The 20,020-nt window shown below is 42.3% G+C and overlaps 3 protein-coding genes across 3 annotated transcripts; all 3 read right to left on the reverse strand.

The window, feature by feature from the left end:
* Nucleotides 1–1,112: 1,112 nt before the first annotated feature.
* LOC109469285 (cathepsin L1-like) lies at nt 1,113–4,780 on the reverse strand. Its single transcript, XM_019767789.1, has 7 exons — nt 4,673–4,780; nt 4,216–4,358; nt 3,665–3,853; nt 3,168–3,359; nt 2,606–2,774; nt 2,089–2,194; nt 1,113–1,608 (listed from the first exon to the last, which is right to left on the reverse strand). The coding sequence occupies exons 1-7, from the start codon at nt 4,752–4,754 to the stop codon at nt 1,509–1,511; spliced, it is 981 nt and encodes a 326-aa protein (XP_019623348.1). The 5' UTR covers nt 4,755–4,780; the 3' UTR covers nt 1,113–1,508.
* A 2,088-nt stretch (nt 4,781–6,868) lies between these two features.
* Nucleotides 6,869–11,498, reverse strand: LOC109469276 (cathepsin L1-like). Its single transcript, XM_019767777.1, has 7 exons — nt 11,417–11,498; nt 11,161–11,300; nt 10,696–10,884; nt 10,038–10,229; nt 8,384–8,552; nt 7,482–7,590; nt 6,869–7,152 (listed from the first exon to the last, which is right to left on the reverse strand). The coding sequence occupies exons 1-7, from the start codon at nt 11,496–11,498 to the stop codon at nt 6,906–6,908; spliced, it is 1,128 nt and encodes a 375-aa protein (XP_019623336.1). The 3' UTR covers nt 6,869–6,905.
* A 3,509-nt stretch (nt 11,499–15,007) lies between these two features.
* LOC109469281 (cathepsin L1-like) lies at nt 15,008–19,731 on the reverse strand. The gene is made up of 8 exons (XM_019767784.1): nt 19,611–19,731; nt 18,106–18,201; nt 17,649–17,788; nt 17,122–17,316; nt 16,647–16,838; nt 16,285–16,453; nt 15,758–15,863; nt 15,008–15,464 (listed from the first exon to the last, which is right to left on the reverse strand). Exons 2-8 carry the CDS (start codon nt 18,185–18,187, stop codon nt 15,365–15,367), a joined length of 984 nt encoding a protein of 327 aa, XP_019623343.1. The 5' UTR covers nt 18,188–18,201; nt 19,611–19,731; the 3' UTR covers nt 15,008–15,364.
* Between the last annotated feature and the right edge of the window lie 289 nt (nt 19,732–20,020).

Below are 20,020 nucleotides of genomic sequence, written 5' to 3' on the forward strand. Positions count from 1 at the left end.
AAACAACCGTATGCCGTAGGTAACTTTTATGTGTTTTTAATATCGTGGTAGCTTGTACCTAATGCTTGTGTTGCGTAATGCAGAGAGATAGCGCCTGACATGTAAAACAATACTGGTGGGCAAAGGTGAGCTTGTAATAGTTACCTCGGCAAACGTCACCTTTGTTCTTGATACAACGCGAGGTTGCCTCGTGACTACAGGTGTCGTAGACAATGGCTTAGGGTTTTTACTTTTGACATATCATTAATTGCATGGTTTAAGAACTTTACCAAAATCTATATAGCGCACTGTGTACGCAGTTCGTACTTAGGCCGACGTCGACGTACACTTATTCTCCAAGATGTTATGTCTTTGACACACACACGGTGCGTATTACATAATGGCAATAATGGACCATTCCAACCATAGTCCATTTCGGCCACCATATATTTTTTTAAGCCAGAATGTAGCGGGGCTTTACGCTAGTACGGATATAGAATAGGGCATGAGTAGTACAGAGCAGAGAAAGTCATTACCTTGTTTGTGGACAGAGCTCCACGATAAACCCGTAGCAAGTCTATCCTAAGGTGGATACTGTGAGGTCATCAGATGGCTTAAACAAAACGCTATCTAGGCAAAACGACTTCTTTGATCGGTTGATGAAAGACAGCCAATGACACGCGTCTATTTTTCACGTGACCCCCGGCGAACCAACCAGAGGCGCTTAGCTCTGGTTAGCCTCTGCCCTTGTTTATTTGTAGAGCAAATTGATATTATTGTTACATCTTATCACGGTTGATTTTGTCTGACCCACGATTCTCTCGTTAATTCTATTTATGACGTTAGGGTTCAAATATTCTCCTATTAAAGTGTGTGTGTGTGGGTGGGGGGGGGTTGTTACATTTGATAAACATTTGGTGGTAATAGAATATACGAAATGCTGTAAAATACAACACGATTGGTTACCTACGTGTTATAGCTCAGAATGTTGTAATAAAAGTAAATCATTAGATCATTTTACTAGTACAGGAAGAGTATTGAAATTGTGTTTGGGATACTACACTTCAATACAAACCCTGCTGTTGTCTAGAAATATCAACGAACAGGGAAATTAAAAAAAGAACTTACAATGGTACAGTATGGATTTATTTTATTGATAATACAAAAGCTTTTCCGTACACTTTTATCTGTACTCTCAGCGCACATCTACAAGAACCAGGCGTTTGACTGTCAGTCGCAGCTACAGATCTGCTCAAACCGCTAGATGGCCTTCCTTTTTAAGACAGACTAAGCTCCTTATCGAATTCGGTAAATTACAAGACTTTGTGTTCTTTGAAATGTTGCGAATTTCATTCTCATGACATGAGACCGAACAACAACACACAGAAGTAAATACACGAATGACATCGACCAATATAGAATACGCAACGGTACAATTGTTGGTTGAGTAATATAACATGATATGATACATTGTTTTGAGAGTGTGTTATGTCACTAGCCGTCTTTAACTGTAGTTAGGATTTATTGCATTAGACGACAGGATAGCTGGCGTCAGTGGCAATGCCGCACTGGTTATCCTTGTTCCTGGACATCATGACGTAACCCTCCATGCCCCACTCGGCGCCCCAGCTGTAGTAAAAAGAACAACATATAATTAACAAGGTTTTGAACAAATCTGAGGCTCAATCTCTAGTTACATCCGTACTCTGAAGTCTTGTTTTCTGTGTTTGTCTGTTTTGGGTGCTTGTGTGTCCGCAGGTATTTGAATACCTGAGAGTTAACGTTACAGGAAATTAGGGAGAATGCTGTAACCACAGACTGACAGGAAGGATGTCAAATGGTCTTACCACATGCTAGGAGGAAGAGATAGTGGAATGTACACAGAACTAGTGAGAAATTCACAATAACGTATAACAACAAGAATTTCGCAGCGACTTCACGGAGTTGTGAAATCCTCGGTGTATTTACATGATTATACAAGTTAGCTTTGCCTATTACTACTAGTAGTCATTGTATTTGTGTGGCCGAGGTACAGGGCATGAACTAACAAGGTCTACGGCTAGGCACACGTAGATATGTTGTACATGATATTAGCATCCATATACTGACCTGTTCTTGACGAGCCAGTAGTCAGTACCATCATCAGTACCATATCCTACAGCAAGAACACCATGGTCCAGCTTCTTAGAGCTGCACATGGGCTCGTTGTACACACCTGAAAAATATGATTTCCGTCAACAGTTTCATAAGGCTGGTAAAAGTATTGATGTTTGTACACTAGGAAATTGTTACAGAAGCACCTGAGTAAGTTAGATCAGTTGCTTAGATAAAAAAAAATTACCAATTTCCGTGTGTCATCACCTGGATGTATCTAAACTTCATTGACATATTGAATTAAGCTCACACAACATTTACTAAAGACAGGAGGCATTCGTTGTATTAAGAAGGTTTAGACCAGTCATTGACATTGTTGCCCCAAGGAATAGACCTATCCCATAGGCTCACCTACCTCCATCAAAACATAAAACTCCACTAATAAAAACATAATTGACGGAAACGCATTGTTCGAACTGCCCCGTTCTACTTTGACGGAGGTGTTCTAAGAGGATCGTCCTATTTGTCTTACCGTGGTGGTAGAGCTGGAAGGACTTGTGTCCGGCGTCGATGGCGATGGAGATGGGCCCGACCGTGCCGACAGCCTGCATCAGGGCCATCTCGTCCCCGGTCTTGATGTCCGTGTAGCTGGACAGGGTGGCTCCGCTGCAGCTGGACTTGTACCTGCACATGGTCTCGTCCTGTGGCGGAATGTAGTAAGATATGTAACTTAACGTTAGTGAGAAAATGACATGGTCTGGTCCAAGGGAATGTTTATGAGGAGCAATTAAAACCCAGTCTTCATTCGTTGAATCATTTATCAGAAATGAAACATCTATTGTGGCATGCAAGTAGAACTAGATCAAAGAACCATGGAACTACTCACGACCTATAAGATGCTTAATATGCTTTATTCATCAAACTTAACGTTACATGTTTAGTAAGACCATGCCTGTACATGTAGATATGCCATTCAATAGAAAATTAGACAGTTGCAGAGGATTTGTAAATTTTGTATCAACCTCCCTCCTTTCCGAAATGACATCATTTAGATGTCAGGCAGTATACATTGGGAAAACTTGTTTTGAGCTTACCCTTCCCCTGTAAGGGTAGCACTCCTCAGTGTCGATGCCGCCGTTCATCTTGATGTACTTGAAAGCCTGGTCCATGTTTCCGCCCTTGCAGCCCTTGTTGCCTTCCCTTCGAGAACAGTCCACCAGGTTCTGTTCGCTCAGGGAAACCAGCTCGCCGGTCTTCAGGAAGTGCTGGCCTTCCAGGGAACCGGTCTACAAGGGAAATCAAAAGTGAGGATTAGAAGTGAGTGGGCGGAGAATGGGTATCAGTTGATTGACAGGGTTGTTTGATTTATCTATTTCCCTGCTTATTGCAACGTAGTCTGGTCTGGTGCGATACTGTGATGATATTGGATACCAAGAAATACATAATGAAAATTGACTCAAAACTAATACGTACTGTGACTGGAATGTAACGTTACAAACTTACATTTTGTGTCACAGGCATTGAGACCTACTGAATATCATAGTCTTAAAAACAGTCTAAAATGTCCCGCAAGAGTTATTGTGGCACTCACCGCACTGAAGGACCAGCAGGACCCGCACTGTTCCTGGTTCTTGACCTTGGTGACGGCTCCCTTCTCCCTCCAGTCCACGGTGTCGTTGACCTTCAGTCCCGGCAGGCTCTCGAAGACTCCCCCCTCGGCGGTCTTGTTGGACGGCATAAAACCTGAGCCGATCACCAGCATCTTGAACTCTTCGGTTGTCTGTGGTGAAACAGAGCGATGAACATGCAGTAGGCGTATCTTAAAGGTCCTATTCTTGGCTCTAAAATCAATAGTTAGTCATTACGTCGACGGAAATATTGCTTTGGGTGGCGCTGGTTTAGGAGTAGTTTATGTTTTATACCGTCCTAAACAGCAATTATTTGAAGTGAGTGGATGGAGATTGCGTTTCAGTTGATTGACAGGGTTGAGATCCAATATGATCAGGGTTGTATACAAGGGCTATAGAAATGGAGATGGTGTGGGGAGGATTTTTACTTGAACTATTCCATGTATATATGACCAATTTTCGCGACATTAACATAGCAGACAACGGACTGAAAGGGCTGCTTTTCTTCACCCACCATGTCGCCAAACTTGTTCATGCGCATGAAGAAGGTGTGTTTGCCCATGGCTGCCTCCTCATTGTGCTGCTTGACGATCCTGCTGTTCTCCTCGAAGATGGTGTGCCTGGCGTTCTCCTCGGACAGGCTGTTATACTGCTTACCTGGTGGCAAATCAATACGTTATAAAACTCATAATAGCCCGGGACGGGGGATGATATCGACTTCTAACAAACTTTGACCCATTGCTGACGTCATACGTTTAAAAAGTCACGTGCCCTGAGCGATTGGGTTAGATAGCTGAAGAAGATTGAGTGAGTCCATCTCTTTAAAATTTTTAGTTGGAGATTGGTTAACATTGAGTATTTTCAAGGAATGCATGTCATACTTTGCAAATCAGACACATACTTGAAGAAAAGACAGGAAAGTAAATGTTTTATTACGATAACATTAATCTACATAAGAACTATCAACTTACCATGAAGAAGTTTGAAGGCCTCCCATTCCTGGTCGAGGGCTGTTGCCGCGGCAACGCAGACAATAACAATCAAAAGCTTCATCTTGATTTCAGTAGCTGAAAGAACAAGACTGTGACTTAAATGGCAATAATTTTAACACGATGGTCCTGATTTTCCAAAACAATATTTGCGCCCAATCTTTATTGATTGCAACAAAGCTTATCACTTCTCATTTCGCATAACAGGTTCTAAATATTATAATAAGATATCAATTGCAGGCATAAGTATATATTGATATTTTTAAAGGTTACGTAATCTTTCTTAAATAAAAAGCATGGCGTTGCTGTTTCGTGGCATTACAGTAAAGTCCAAGGGTCACCGAATAGGACTGCTGTGCACATGCCGGTTAACATACTAGTAGTACATGCATGCGATGCCTATTGCAAATGATTATATACAAAAACGTCAACGAAGATATGTGGTACAAGCCCACATTGCAACAGAAACACAATAAAAGCTGCATCGTGTTGTGCCAGTTTCCAACTAAAATTTGGAAAACTAATTTTTGTCATGTTGCTTAATATTAATATCACTGTATGGTAAGGTATGTACATGCACTCGAATCTGTTCCAGATGAAAATGCTTTTCAATGTTTGTGCGCTACTGTATCGTGTATCATTTATCCTGAAAACTTTTCATAGTTTTGTCTCCACGATTAAGAGAGACTTTCACAAAATTGCCCGATATCGGCGCCATGTGTATGTACATGTTATACATAACGACTAAAGGTCAGCATTTTGCCAGGCAAAGGTAAATCTAGAATAGTTGACTCGATAAACATTACCTAACACGAGATCAACTCGTGACTAGAGATATTGTAAATAAAGGCTACCCTATATGACACAGCATATTAGGTCGTATTCTTTAGCCACTTTTTTCCATCAATAAGTGTCAAACTAACATTTAAACATTGTGCAATGTGTGACCATATCACGAGATTAGAATTAGTACCCACCTTCCCTAGATACTAATATATCTAATACTAATAGATCTAAGGAACAAAGGTAAGAGCCCCGATCTATGTCTATGACTTAAAAAGCACGTAAGGATAGGGAGGGTATAGTATACATTACTAAACTCCCAGTTATCGTTTCTTAATAGGCTGATTGAAGACAATTGTCTACGATATAGCAGATACGAACTAGAGTATATCTACTAATAAGGTACGCACGGAAACGATACAGTTTAGAGAGATCCGTATCACATACCCGTAGTCAGTCAGTCAGCCAAGTCAGAAGGAGGTGTAGAGTCACGGGGTTCCTTTTATAACACGGTAACTTATTGTGGTATTTGATTGGCCGTAGACGACAACCAATGACAGGCGACTATGTCTCACGTGATGTCTTGTGATCAGAGACGATCAATTGGCATTGTTTCGCACAGTCATTGTTTTTGTGTAAATGTTACATTGTCAAATGTGGATCGAATAGGTTTATTTTTTTTTCTATTGATAGAAATGCCGTGTCTGTCCTTTTCTTTGATGAAAATAAATCAATGTAAAATTAATCACAATACAAATACCAACTTCATTAGAACGTTTTTATTGAGTGAGTAGCGATACAAAAGTATAGTGAACGCACACTGACACCAGCTGAACTTTGAAAGTATCGTTGCACCTGCAAATCTAATACAAATGAAGGAGTCCATGACCATTTTCTTTCTATCACAGGCATAGCTCGGAATTCCCTGTACTGTTCTGGACGCAATAAAGTACGAAGGGTTTTACATTGAACTATTTGGAAACGCTAAACGTTGTAGTGTCTTGCAATGCATTGAATGCACTGAAGTAGATACAACAAATGCCTTGCTTTATTCATTATTGTCTACGCCTATGCATTTTCCACTGGCACATGGCCATCACAAAGGCCGATTTTCTGCTGACTCCCGACCTCTTGACACAACTTCTTGTGTTTGGTACAGTAATTTTACAAAACTGTAATTAATTCATATGCCAGTACTAAGCTCTTACACAAGTTTCTTGCTAAACAGAATGACTACATGAGTGGGAAATATCAGAAAATTTGTTATGTTCGTACCATCAGACTAAAATAAGTTCAGTTCAGGAGTAACGTAGCTATTTATTCCTTGTCTTTCCTTTATTGTATAATTGTTGCAGAAAACTAAGTAAAGAATTGGAAAAAAGTTTTAAGCTTGGTCTGACCTTCTGTGGCCTTTGGTGTCCCAGGTCGTCACTCAAATGAACGAGCGCACAAGCCTATACACACCCACTAACACAATCACACCCACACCGACCGAAAACAATGCCTCTTTATACGGAGGTACCCATGACATTGCTTTACCGACATAGATGTCGTTGATAAACGATTCAAGGTCACTTTCAGGCACTACAGGGTAGACGGCCTCATTAGCGATGCCGCACTGGTTGTCCTTGTTCCTGGACATCTTGATGTAGCCTTCCGTGCCCCAGTCATCGCCCCAACTGTGGAAAAGAAAACAAGAGTTTCATTCCAAATCTCTGTCTGAAGTATTGTTGGGTGGCAATCATTTTGAAGTATTTGTATGTCAGTCTAATTACTTAATCGTGAAGCTGTAACTACAAAAGGTTTAATGCTAAGAGACCGATTTAAGGGATTATGATAAGATTTTGCATGAATATAAATGTGTCACCGGACCACCATTTACCACAGGCGTATAGACTTAACTCATGAATTATGCAAATAAGGTCATGGTTTTCTTTCTTTGTATCCATTAATGTTCCTCTCGAACCAAGTTACACATGTAATGGGTTGTTTTTCATGTAAGACCAACCTGTTCTTCACAAGCCAGTAATCCTGATTGTCCTCAGTACCATACCCCACCACTAACACTGCGTGATTCGAAGGGTTGCTCGCCTTGCACTCGGGGTCGTCATATACACCTAAAACACAAATTGGTTGTAGTAAAACAAACTTTATTCCAACACACAGTTTACAGAGAGATCAAATTTTCAGCAACCACTGTTGCCTTCATCAGGATAATTAATGACCAATCACTTCACAACGTGATCTCGCGAGAGTTACGGTTTACAAACACGTGACCTTATTCACACGAGACTGATACGTGACGTAAGCAATTGATCAAAAGTGCCAGGGAGTGCCGTTGATCTGTCTGTAAACTGTGTGTTGGAATAAAGTCTAAAGTTTTACTATGATTACTACCAACACAGATGAACTTTCATGATAACAAATTGGTTCGGGGTCAGAGTCACCACTACTGTCTGTGGCTCAAAACGGAAGGGTTTCACAGCTGATTCAGGTCCACACCATGCGCCCGCCATGATTGTTCTCGCTAGTAGCGGAACGTTACCGGTGACGTCAAATCTACAGTCGCTGCGCCTCCTAGCGGACAATCGGGCGCTAGCCGGGGAACATCGAGCGGGTCAGATATAACCGCAAATATGTGCGGGGTTGGCAGAAACCAATAAATCACCATTTACAAATAGGATTTTGGGTAGAAAGGCCCCAAAACTGAAAGTATTGGATTTCCCGTTAATGAATTGTGTCACAGTATACATAACGATTGCGTTTGACATTGTTATTTGGTGTCATATTTAATACTGTACTTAATTTAATACTTGTCTCACAGTTAGGCTGGTGTTTACGGAATGTTTACTTCTGCTAGTATTTGTAAGCTATGTACTAACACTACCGGAACACCAATAACTTTCTTACCGGATCCATACTGGTGGAAAGACGGCATGGCATCGATGGAGACAGACACCGGTCCGAATGTACCGACAGCCTGCTTCATAGCTTCCTCGTCCCCGCTTGGGACGAAAACGTAGGGTTCCTCTGTCACGATGGCTCCAATACAGTTGGAGTTGTACCTGCAGTCTCCATCCTGTAATGGGATGGGATTACTGATTTATTCTGTCACACATTCATCCCCTGTCACACATTCATCCCCTGCCACACATTCATCCCCTGTCACACATGCATCCCCTGTCACACATTCATCCCCTGTCACACATTCATCCCCTGTCACACATTCATCCCCTGTCACACATTCAGACCCTGTCACACATTCAGCCCGTCACACATTCAGCCCCTGCCACACATTCATCCCCTGTCACACATTCATCCCCTGTCACACATTCATCCCCTGTTACACATTCATCCCCTGTCACACATTCACCGTCTGTCACACATTCAGACCCTGTCACACATTCAGCCCGTCACACATTCAGCCCCTGTCACACATTCATCCCCTGTCACACATTCAGCTCCCGTCACACATTCAGCCCCTGTCACACATTCAGCCCCTGTCACACATTCAGACCCTGTCACACATTCATCCCCTGTCACACATTCAGCTCCCGTCACACATTCAGCCCCTGTCACACATTCATGCCCTGTCACACATTCATCCCCTGCCACACATTCAGACCCTGTCACACATTCAGGCCCTGTCACACATTCAGACCCTGTCACACATTCATTCAGACCCTGTCACACATTCAGACCCTGTCACGCATTCATCCCGTCACACATTCATCCCGTCACACATTCATCCCCTGTCACACATTCATCCCCTGTCACACATTCATCCCCTGTCACACATTCATCCCGTCGCACATTCATCCCCTGTCACACATTCAGAACCTGTCACACATTCAGACCCTGTCACACATTCAGAACCTGTCACACATTCAGCCCCTGTCACACATTCAGCCTTTCACACATTCATCGCCCTGTCACACATTCATCCCCTGTCATCCCCTGTCACACATTCAGGCCCTGTCACACATTCAGGCCCTGTCACACATTCAGCCCCTGTCACACATTCAGCCTTTCACACATTCATCCCCTGTCACACATTCATCCCCTGTCATCCCCTGTCACACATTCAGGCCCTGTCACACATTCAGCCCCTGTCACACATTCAGCAGCCGAACAGGTTGGCTGGTGTTCGGAAGCTCTGGCCAGATTTAGGCCAGGCCTACCTTTTGTATACGACTCAAAACGACTTAAATTGGAGTCAAATCTGATTCCTGAACACACACCCCGAACACTACTGACTCCAGGATGGTTGACAGGGGTTTTGCAGGGGACTTACGGTCGAGAACCATCCAACTCTGATCAAACCTCCCGAACACCCCACGAATGTTTTAAACATTTTGAAACATTGGGCTGGCGCTCCCAGGATTGACTAGTTGTGCAACCCTGGCCGTTGTAAGCTGAACCAATAAATAAACAAATACTGCAGATAAAGTATTCATGAATGCCAGAACAGTTGACTAGGCAGAAAATTATAAAGAACATGACAGCAGAATCTGCACGCGTCCCATTTCCGCAAGGGGTTGAAGGCACGACAAGACAAACTTACCTTCGCTGTGTAGGGGTAGCACTCTTCAGTGTCTATGCCACCGTTGTTCCTGATGTACTCGATAGCTTTTTTCGCCTTCCCGCCCCCGCAGCCATGGTTCCCTTCACTCCCTGAACAGTCCACCAGGTTCTGCTCACTTAGAGACACCAGCTTGTCTGTAGCCAGGAAGTGTTGACCTTCCAGGGCGCCGGTCTAAAAGAAAGATTGTCATTGTATGAGTTTAGTTTAATGTAATTTTGATATGTAAAGTACAAATGTGAATGAGCAAAATTCGAATTTCACTATGCTAAATGTATGTGCAACTCTTATACCACAATTTGACTCCAAGATTGTGAGTCGTTAACGTTTTTAAAAAAAGATGAACATCTTTGAAAGCAATTCAGCTTTCTGCTGCAATGTTCTTGATTTTAGCAATAAACCATTTTTGATTGATTGATTGATTTTCTTTCTAATACTACCCCCCCCCCCCTAGTATGGTCACGGACACCATCTTACTCTTACACATCAAATAAAGGTAGCATATAGAGATATTCTCATCCAAATCACCAGGTTAAAGAACAAATGAGACGTATTCCATTGAGTAAAGAGAGGGTAGTATTACCTATACTATAGTTCAATGCTATTGAACAAAGTAGCCCAGAAACGTCTCGACACTCACCGTACCGAAGGCCCAGCAAGACCCACAGTGCCCTTGGTCCTTGACCGGTGTCACCGCACCCTGTTTCCGCCAGTCCACGGTGTCGCTGACCTTCTGTTCCGGAACCCTCTTCAAGACTTTCCCCTCGGCTGGCTGGGGCTCCTTGGTCTTCAGTAAACCCATGCGAAACCTCCGGAATTCTTCGTCTGTCTGAGGTCAAGAGAAATGGACTTGGCTATTTATTTATTTATTTATTTCTGTTTTCTTTATACAGGGTATGAGGGTAGGCGCACTCAGTACAATATACTGCCTTACAGGCGTGCCCTGCTTTACAGGCTATGTCATACTATAAACCCAAAAGTCGGCATGCACATTCGATTCGATGAGTTTACTGCAACGCCTTGTCCTGTTGCTGTTCACGCTTTCTCCATTCACATCTGACGCTTTCACTACATTATAAATAATGATACCGTTCTATTCACTCACCAGATCGCTATACTCGTTTATCTTCATGAAGAAGGTGTGTTTGCCCATGGCTGCCTCCTTGTTGTGTTGCTTCACAAAATCGTGGTTTTTCTTAAAGATATTATGCCGAGCGACCTCATCGATGTCCTTGTATTGTTTCCCTACGAAATTAAACATGTTGGTATGAACCGTATGTATCTAAGTGTTTGGGAAATTTAACTAAAATGTCCAAATACATGATTAACTACAATTGTATTCATATATGTGTTCTTATTACCGTAACGAACTTTGAAGGCCTCCCATTCGCGGTCTATGGCCGTTGCCATGGCGACGCAGACAGCCAAGACGAAAAGCTTCATCTTGATACCAGAAGCTGAAAAGAACAAGAGAACGTATCAAAAAAGTATAATGAAAGTCTACAGTCTAATGTTTCCTGAGAGAGTATCATAACACAATGCATTTGTATGCACTATAAGAAGCTGAAAAGAACAAGAAAAAGGATTTAAAAAGTATAATGGAAGTCTACAGTCTAATGTTTATGAGACAGTATCACAATAAATGTAGTCGAAAGCAGCTCTGCAGAAAACCTGTAGTATAAAACCCCGGTTGTTTCGACCAATATCATAAATTACCTGTTTTCCTAAATTTCGAAAATCAAGCGTTTTTTATTTGCAACGATCAATAGTTCTTCTTATATCGATTGGATTAATTGTGGTTCAATAAAGTTTTAACCTTTGTTTTAAAAAATGGATACTAAACGTCAAAAGTACTGAACGCGTCACACCCACACACTTGTGCATGGCATGATTGAATGTCAAACCTGTTTCTTCACTCAGGTGAACTATGAACTTTCACATACACAGATATCTGACATGGGAGGGGCCTCATTTCAGAATGAAGTCGACAGTACCACGTGATCTATTGTAGATTTATGTCGTTCACTCGAATAAACATTAAGAATGCACCGACGGTAACTGATAATCTGGTCACGTCCATCACATGTACTTACCCCCCCCACCCCTACCAATTGCTCCCATTGACAAGTAACTTTATGTGTATTTTTTTTCGTCCACTTGCCATAAACCACTTTCTGAACAGACTTTGGTGGCGTAACGCGTTATAGTTGAAACCCAGAAGACGCATTCAGTGATAGGATCCTTAAGCGTCTGTCGCTGAAACTGTTCTAGTCTTTTTAAACAGTTATCAGCCACTAGACGTTTACCCTTCATGCACTATTTGAGTAATTAGGTACCATAAGAGATATAGAATTTGTGCAATGAACATATTCCCACCTGTGAGGCACAAACTGGACAGCAACCTTAAGAGATATTTCAGCGCTGATCCGCCACGTGGGGACTTTTGTGGACTGTCAGACTGCCCCTGCGGCTTCTAGCTGAGGGGCGGAGTGAGTGAGTGATCCACGTGCACGGGATATGGATGCATGGAATGAAGTACAACTTGTCCTTTCACGTGATCTTATTGTGAGCCAGACTACTGGTATGTCAAAGTATCACCTCTGACATGGGAGTGGCTGTGAACAAAGATACCAGATTGTCTCGATATTTTGTACATGGGTAGGTCTTGATGAGCCCTCAAAATTATTAGTTTTTGGCCCCCCTGGCGGCTTGTTATAGTACTGCAGCGAAACTTCTAGTTGTGACTTACTCTGGAAGTTAGTTATATAGTAAAATGTTGATGTTCTGTGATGATGTCTTGGACTTACTCTGGAACTTTTATAGCACGCCCGTTCCTTTGACGGTGATACCAGCAATGCTCTCTACGCTCTACACAAATTCTGGATTTGAAGCTTTACAAAGCATCATGCACTGAAACTCAACCACCTAGCGGCTGAACGTTTGCGTTAAAGCTGGTGATTTTAAAAGTTAATATGCTTTGAGCTGGTGATTTTAAAAGTTAATATGCTTGAACGTGACAAAAGCATATTAATTGAAGACGCCACATATAATCACGTCTGCATTAAATCATGTCAAACCTGTTTCTTTCACTCAGGTAAACTATGAACTTTCACACACACGGATATCTGGCATGGGAGGGGCCGCATTTCAGAATGAAGACGACAGTGTCACATGATCTCTGATGGTGTCATTTGTAAAATTCCTATTTTTGTGTATTTAGAAAAAAAAATTATGTGCCGTTCTGGAGGGACCTATGCAATCAGCTACATTGAAACTCATCCAACTACAACGTATTTGAGTGAAGTACACTCTTAACTTTAGATTTATGTCGTTCACTCGAATAAACATGAAGAATGCACCGACGGTAACTGATAATCTGGTCACGTCCATCACATGTACTTATCCCCCCCTTCCCCCCACCAATCGCTCCCACCTTGACAAGTAACTTTAGGTGTATTTTTTCCATCCACTTGCCATAGATTTTAGTAGCGTAACGCGTTACAGTTAAAACCCAGAAGACGCATTCAGTGATAGAACTTTTAAGCCTCTGTCAATAAAACTGTTGTAGTCTTTTCAAACAGAGTTAGCAGCCATGCTGGCACGTGGATTTCTAGACGTTTCTCCGCCATGCGCTATGAGTAATTTTAATTAACCATAGTGACTTAAAAGTACCCTAAGAGATATAGAATTTGTACAGTGACTATATTCCCACCTGTGAGGCGCAAGTTGGACAGCAACCTTAGAGATATTTCAGCGCTGATCCGCTACGTGGGGACTTTTGTGGACTGTCAGACTGCCCCTGCGGCTTCTAGCTGAGGGGCGGAGTGAGTGAGTGATCCACGTGCACGGGATATGGATGCATGGAATGAAGTACAACTTGTCCTTTCACGTGATCTTATTGTGGGCCAGACTACTGGTATGTCAAAGTATCACCTCTGACATGGGAGTAGCTCTGAACAAAGATATCATCTTGCCAGACTGTCTTGATATTTTGAGGTGGGCAGGACCTGATGAGCCCTCAAAATGATTAGATTTTGCTCGCCCTGGTGGCTTGTTATGGTACTGCAGCGAAACTTCTGCTTGTGGCTTACTCTGGAACGTTTATAGTAAAATGTTGACGGTCTCTCATGATGTCTGCGATTTAATTATTCTTGAACTTTTATAGCACGCCCGTTCCTTTGACGGTGATACCAGTAATGCTCTCTACGCTCTACACAAATTCTGGATTCGAAGCTTTACAAAGCATCATGCACTAAAATTCAACCTGCGGCTGAGTTTTTGCCAATGGCTGGTGACGTTTAAAAGTTTAGACTCTTGAACGTGTCAAATTTCTTGATTGATTGGATTTTTCACATCAAAAGTACTGAAGACGTCATACACACCCACTTGTGCATTGTATGTATGCCTAACCTGTTTCTTCACTTAGGTGAACTATGAACTTTCACATGCAGGGATATCAGACATGGGAGGGTCCATATTTCAGAATGAAGTCGACAGTGTTACGTGATTTCTAATGTTGTAATTGCAAATGCTATTTTCGTGTATTTAATATAAAATATAATATGTCGTTCTAGAGGGACATATGCTACATTGAAACTCATCCAACTACAACGTATTTGAATGAAGTACTGTCTCACTTTAGATTTATGTTCACCCGAGTAAACCTTAAGAATGCACTGGTGGCAACTGATAATCTGGTAAGTCTATCACATGTGCTTGAATGGATTGTCTTGATATTTGGTCGGTAGTCCCTCAAATGGGTACATTTTGGGCCTCCCGGCGGCTTGATATGGTACTGCAGCGGTTTTGATATCTCATGACCTGGACATGCTAGGGTCATGAATTTTCGATGATAGCTAGATTTTCTACCTTGTTATCAAAATGTTTTAAAATTGTGTGGGTTACCTTTACTGCTAATATGATGCGGTATAAGTAAATGTACATACACAGTATACAATAGTATAATGTTTTGTTTATTGGTTGAACAAGTAATAATGTGTATTTCACGGAACATTGTACTTTCTCGGAGAGGCTTGGAGGATATCTACAACAGCTGAACACGTAACTTTAAAAGCATGCAGCTCCTGAGCTACTGTACATAAAGTACTATTCCATCCCCATAACGTGCAAGGCAAGTTTTCTCTTACTACGGTGTGGGTACAGTAAAGTAAAAGGTTCTATTAAAATGTTAAACATGAAGCCCTTCGTAATGCCAATTGACACGGAAGTAAATACAACGTCCAACTACAGTGTCCATATCGACCGGCCTAATATTACTGTTACAGGTGAACGATACAGGATTCGTTGCATCAGACAACAGGGTAGCTGGCCTGAGTTGCGATGCCGCACTGGTTATCCTTGTTCCTGGACATCATGATGTAGCCTTCCATGCCCCACTCCTTGCCCCAACTGTGGTAAAAAAAACAGAGCAGTCTTAGTTTAAATGTTGGCTTTGCTTATTGCTTGAAAGGGGACGGCTAGAGGGAGAAAGAGCGTGGTTGTATGCTTATTGAGGCTACGCATTGTAATCGCTGTTACATTGTCTAATCAAGTTGAAGAGATTGAAGAGATCTAAATCAACCATCTACATCACTGCGAGCAATGGAGATTTTAGCAAGGTCTATGAAATCACTATTTTCGCAAAAAAAAACCATCATACATGTATTCAATATGAACTTAGTAGATATCTATCTGATACTGACCTGTTCTTGACGAGCCAGTAGTCCTTGGTTGTGTGAGTACCATATCCCACCACCAGCACACCGTGATCCAGCTTCTTAGAGCTGCACCTCTTCTCGTGGTAAACACCTGAAAGGCAAGTCAGCATCGTGAGAGGTGTAATTAAAGGAAGTTATTTACAGCAGAGCGCACCAACAGGGACGGGAGCCGATACAGACTAACAACAACCTTTAACCCATTGCTGACGTCACACGTCCATAGTCACGTGTCATAGGCCATTTGGTCAGATATCTGAAAAAAAAAAGACTGACTGATCCGGTCAAAAATTCCACGAGTCCAATTTTTGGGAAGTAGAAAACTTTGGGAAGTACGTGGAAAACAGTTTAATTGTTCCACACAAGACAACCTAGTTTAATACAACTTGATGGTATTGAAGGGCACAGTTGAATAAACGTTCTACAGCTCAGAGATGTGTTAGAATCTTACTATGTGATATCATATGGATTAATGTTCACTGTTAAACATATTCAATGGTATGCCATCATCGTACCGTGGTCATACAGCTGGAAGGAGGGGTGGCTAGCGTCGATGCCGACAGAGATGGGCCCGATGGTGGCGGAGGCCTGCTTGAGGGCGTCCTCGTCTCCGGTCTTGACATCCACGTAGCTGGTCAGGGTGGCTCCACTGCAGCTGGACTTGTACTCGCACCTGGGCTCGTCCTGTAGTGGAATGTGGCCAGAGATGTGAAGAAAAATCGGAGAGTTCAGACTTCCGTGAAGTTCTTTCGGTGCGACAGTCCACAACACTGGCTTACATTTTCCTCTAGCACAATGAAAAGACTCAAGTGCTGAGCACTGAAATGCGGTGGTGAAAATTATGAAGCATGATGATATGTCTTTTTTTTTAGCTTACCCTTCCTTTGTAGGGGTAGCACTCCTCAGTGTCGATGCCGCCGTTGGTCTTGATATACTTGAAAGCCTGGTCCATGAGACCGCCCTTGCAGCCCTTGTTACCCTCCTTGCGAGAACAGTCCACCAGGTTCTGTTCGCTGAGAGACACCAGCTTGCCTGACTTCAGGAAGTGCTGACCTTCCAGAGACCCGGTCTAAGACAGGGAGAGAGAGATTCTTTTTGCAATTTGTGTTGCTAGCCTGGGATCCGTCCGTTTTTGTATACCAGAATGTCGTTATAGCGAGTGCAAGGAGCCCCGGGCCCGTTACAAAACGGATGACACCCTCCCTACTGTGTTGCAATCTAGTGCAGCAATGTGCTCAGAGTAGGAAAAACCCTTGTCACATTTTGCTGGATACATACGCATGTGTTGATTTTCGTATTTCTGTGCCATCAAAATATAGTGACATGGCTCTCAGAATCATCGTAGTACTGACCGTGCTAAACGCCCAGCAGGACCCACACTGTTCCTGGTTCTTGACTGGCGTCACCGCGCCCTGCTGCCTCCAGTCCACGGTGTCGTTCACCTTCAGCCCCGGTACGCTCGTGAACACTCCCCCCTCGGCTTGCTGGGTCCTGTTGGACTGCAGCAGACCTGAGCCGATCACCAGCATCTGGAACTCTTCGTTTGTCTGAGGAGGAGGATCAAAGAGATTTCATCTAGCTGTAAACAGTTATCATTTTGTTTGTGTTTTTTGTGATGATCTGTGTTGTCCTGGCATGTTTGCTGTTTACGTTTTCTGACTTGACATATACTTCTGCATTTCCTCCTTGCTATACAGCTACCAGCTACAGCTACCCGTACCCCGCTGTAGTGCTTACACAACTGTGTCACCAAAGGGCATTAGGAACGGAGGTGGGCACCTATGCATCGAAAGGTGTGGCAAGGACTATTCCTTGTATATATGGTCTAACATTACGGTAATGACATTACAATGGCAGTGAACGGAAACGTATCACTCACCATATCGCCAAACTTGTTCATGCGCATGAAGAAGGTGTGTTTGCCCATGGCCGCCTCCTCGTTGTGCTGCTTCACGATCTTGCTGTTCTCCAAGAAGATTGCATGTCTGGCAGTATCCTCGTATTCATTGTATTGTTTGCCTGTCGACGAAAATACATTTGTTTTACATTCAACTATAAAAGCTATGTGAATCTTGTGGAAAACGTCCCAGTTCTGTAGCTAATATGACAGTGTTAAACACACAACGTTAAAGAGTTATCTGTTATCGTTAAAGTCTCCAAACCTTCCTTCAATAAAACGGTAATGTTTTTGTAAATACTTTCAAAAAAATGATGCTCATGCTTGACGATACTTTTGTAATCTGTGATTAGACTTCAAAAGATATCGAGCAAGAGGTTGTAGAGGAAGCATTCCCAAACACAATCATAGAAACGTATAACAAAAGAAATTCTCGTACCATGGAGAAGTTTGAAGGCCTCCCATTCGTTATCTGTGGCTGTTGCCACGGCGACGCAAACAAGAACAATCAAAAGCTTCATCTTGATTTCAGCAGCTGGAAAAAAGAGACAAATAGCTCTACATTCACAGGTGCAGAAGTCACTTCAATAAGTCAAGAAGCCGATGACACTTTAAGGTTACTGAGAAGCACATTGGTATTTTTCACTTGATTAAATGTAATATTAACTTTGTATTAATCTTTGCGCAATCACGGGGTCTTCATGCGTTCATGACGACAATGTTTGAAACGTTGGCAATAACATCACGAGACGTGAAATTCATTTTCTCTTCAAATAATGGAAATCACATGAGAAGCAGATGTCTTTGTCACCGCCTAACAATACCATCAGGTCCGAAGGTTTCTAATCGCACCATTTTGGTTATACAAGTCATCTGTCACTTGTTGTTTGTGTAGGCGATAGATAAAGGGTCAAAAGGGTAGATACGACATGTTATTTGCAAATTTGCTTGATGTGCTTTTTTGAATGTGAAGGATATATGGCTAAAATCAAGACAGGTTCACATTGCCCCGAGCAGGCAAATATGTGGTGTAATACGTTAACATTTTGCTGATTTTGTCATGTTACGGTATGGATCAATAGTCACTGATGACGAAAGCTATAATTGTATACTAGCTGAAACGTCTGACCGTTTCTAAAATCATATACATTTGCTTGAGCAACTACTTTTTGGCGTAAAATGGATGGATGAGCATAAAGTATGAATCTTTTCGTAGTAATCTAGCAACCGTCAGCTGTATATTATTCATGAAGCTGCATTTATAACCTAAATACACATTGAACAGTATTGCACCCAAGAAATACCACAGATCATGTAATCCCTTTGTTGAAAATTCTACGGATCAGCTCTGAGACATTAAAGGCAGTATAAACCAAATTCAGAAGGCCTTTATATATACCGAATCTTCTGAATGTGTTACATCATCATGACTATACGTAACGCGTTAGCAATTTTCGGTGGCCAAAGGTAGGTTTGCAGTGGCTGATTGGACAAACATTGACTGTGTGTCTAACCCACCACAAGACTGCCTCGTGACTTCAGGTGTTAACCCAAGACTGCCCCATTCTGACACAGAACAAACCGGTCGATTTGGAGCTACTTTTACCCTTCAATCAACTTCACATATGGTATCATATACATTGCTGCATTGGGACTTTGATAGAAACATATGGGCTCTGGATATAGAAAAATATCCCTAATTCAAACTGTTTTTTAAAATGAACTAAGCTCAGTAACTGAGGCATTTCTATGATGCATATTCACACACCTACTTTCTGTACTGAAAGGCACGTAGAACAAGGAATATGCTCGTAATAACTTCCCTGAACTGTATTGTCTTAATCTAGACCCATATGGAATGTTTCCAGGTCGTATGGCTGCGATTGTTGAGGTATGACAATGGTGTCTAAATGGCACACAAAGGTTTAGAAACGTTTAACGTACCTTTTTGGTAGTCACGCGACACACCTGTTGCAAGTCCCTCCTGCCAAGTTAGAAGAAAGTGTGGGGTCGCGGGGCTGCTTTTATGAGGCAATAACCTCTTCGACCCGATCTAACTGCAGGCAACAGCCAATAAGCGACGTCTGTTTCTCACCACGTGAATCGAGGTGACCAATGAGCGTCAAACATCAGTTGCAACGCCCCTTCCTCTTTTCTTACGTGTACTAAGGAATTTCTGTAACTATTTAACATGACCAGTCTACGCCATTGTTAGTTTTAGGTACATGATGTTGAATTTTTGTAATGACTTGCACTTTTAGCGGTGACATTATGGTACGAGCACAACGTGTGTGTGTGTATGTGGGGGGGGGGTCTAAGTTGTGTTATATCTATGTTATCTTTGATATTATTGT

The sequence above is a fragment of the Branchiostoma belcheri genome, unplaced genomic scaffold, assembly GCF_001625305.1.
Source record: "Branchiostoma belcheri isolate BF01 breed outbred unplaced genomic scaffold, Haploidv18h27 scaffold20, whole genome shotgun sequence".
In the NCBI taxonomy this organism is placed as follows: Eukaryota; Metazoa; Chordata; class Leptocardii; order Amphioxiformes; family Branchiostomatidae; genus Branchiostoma; species Branchiostoma belcheri.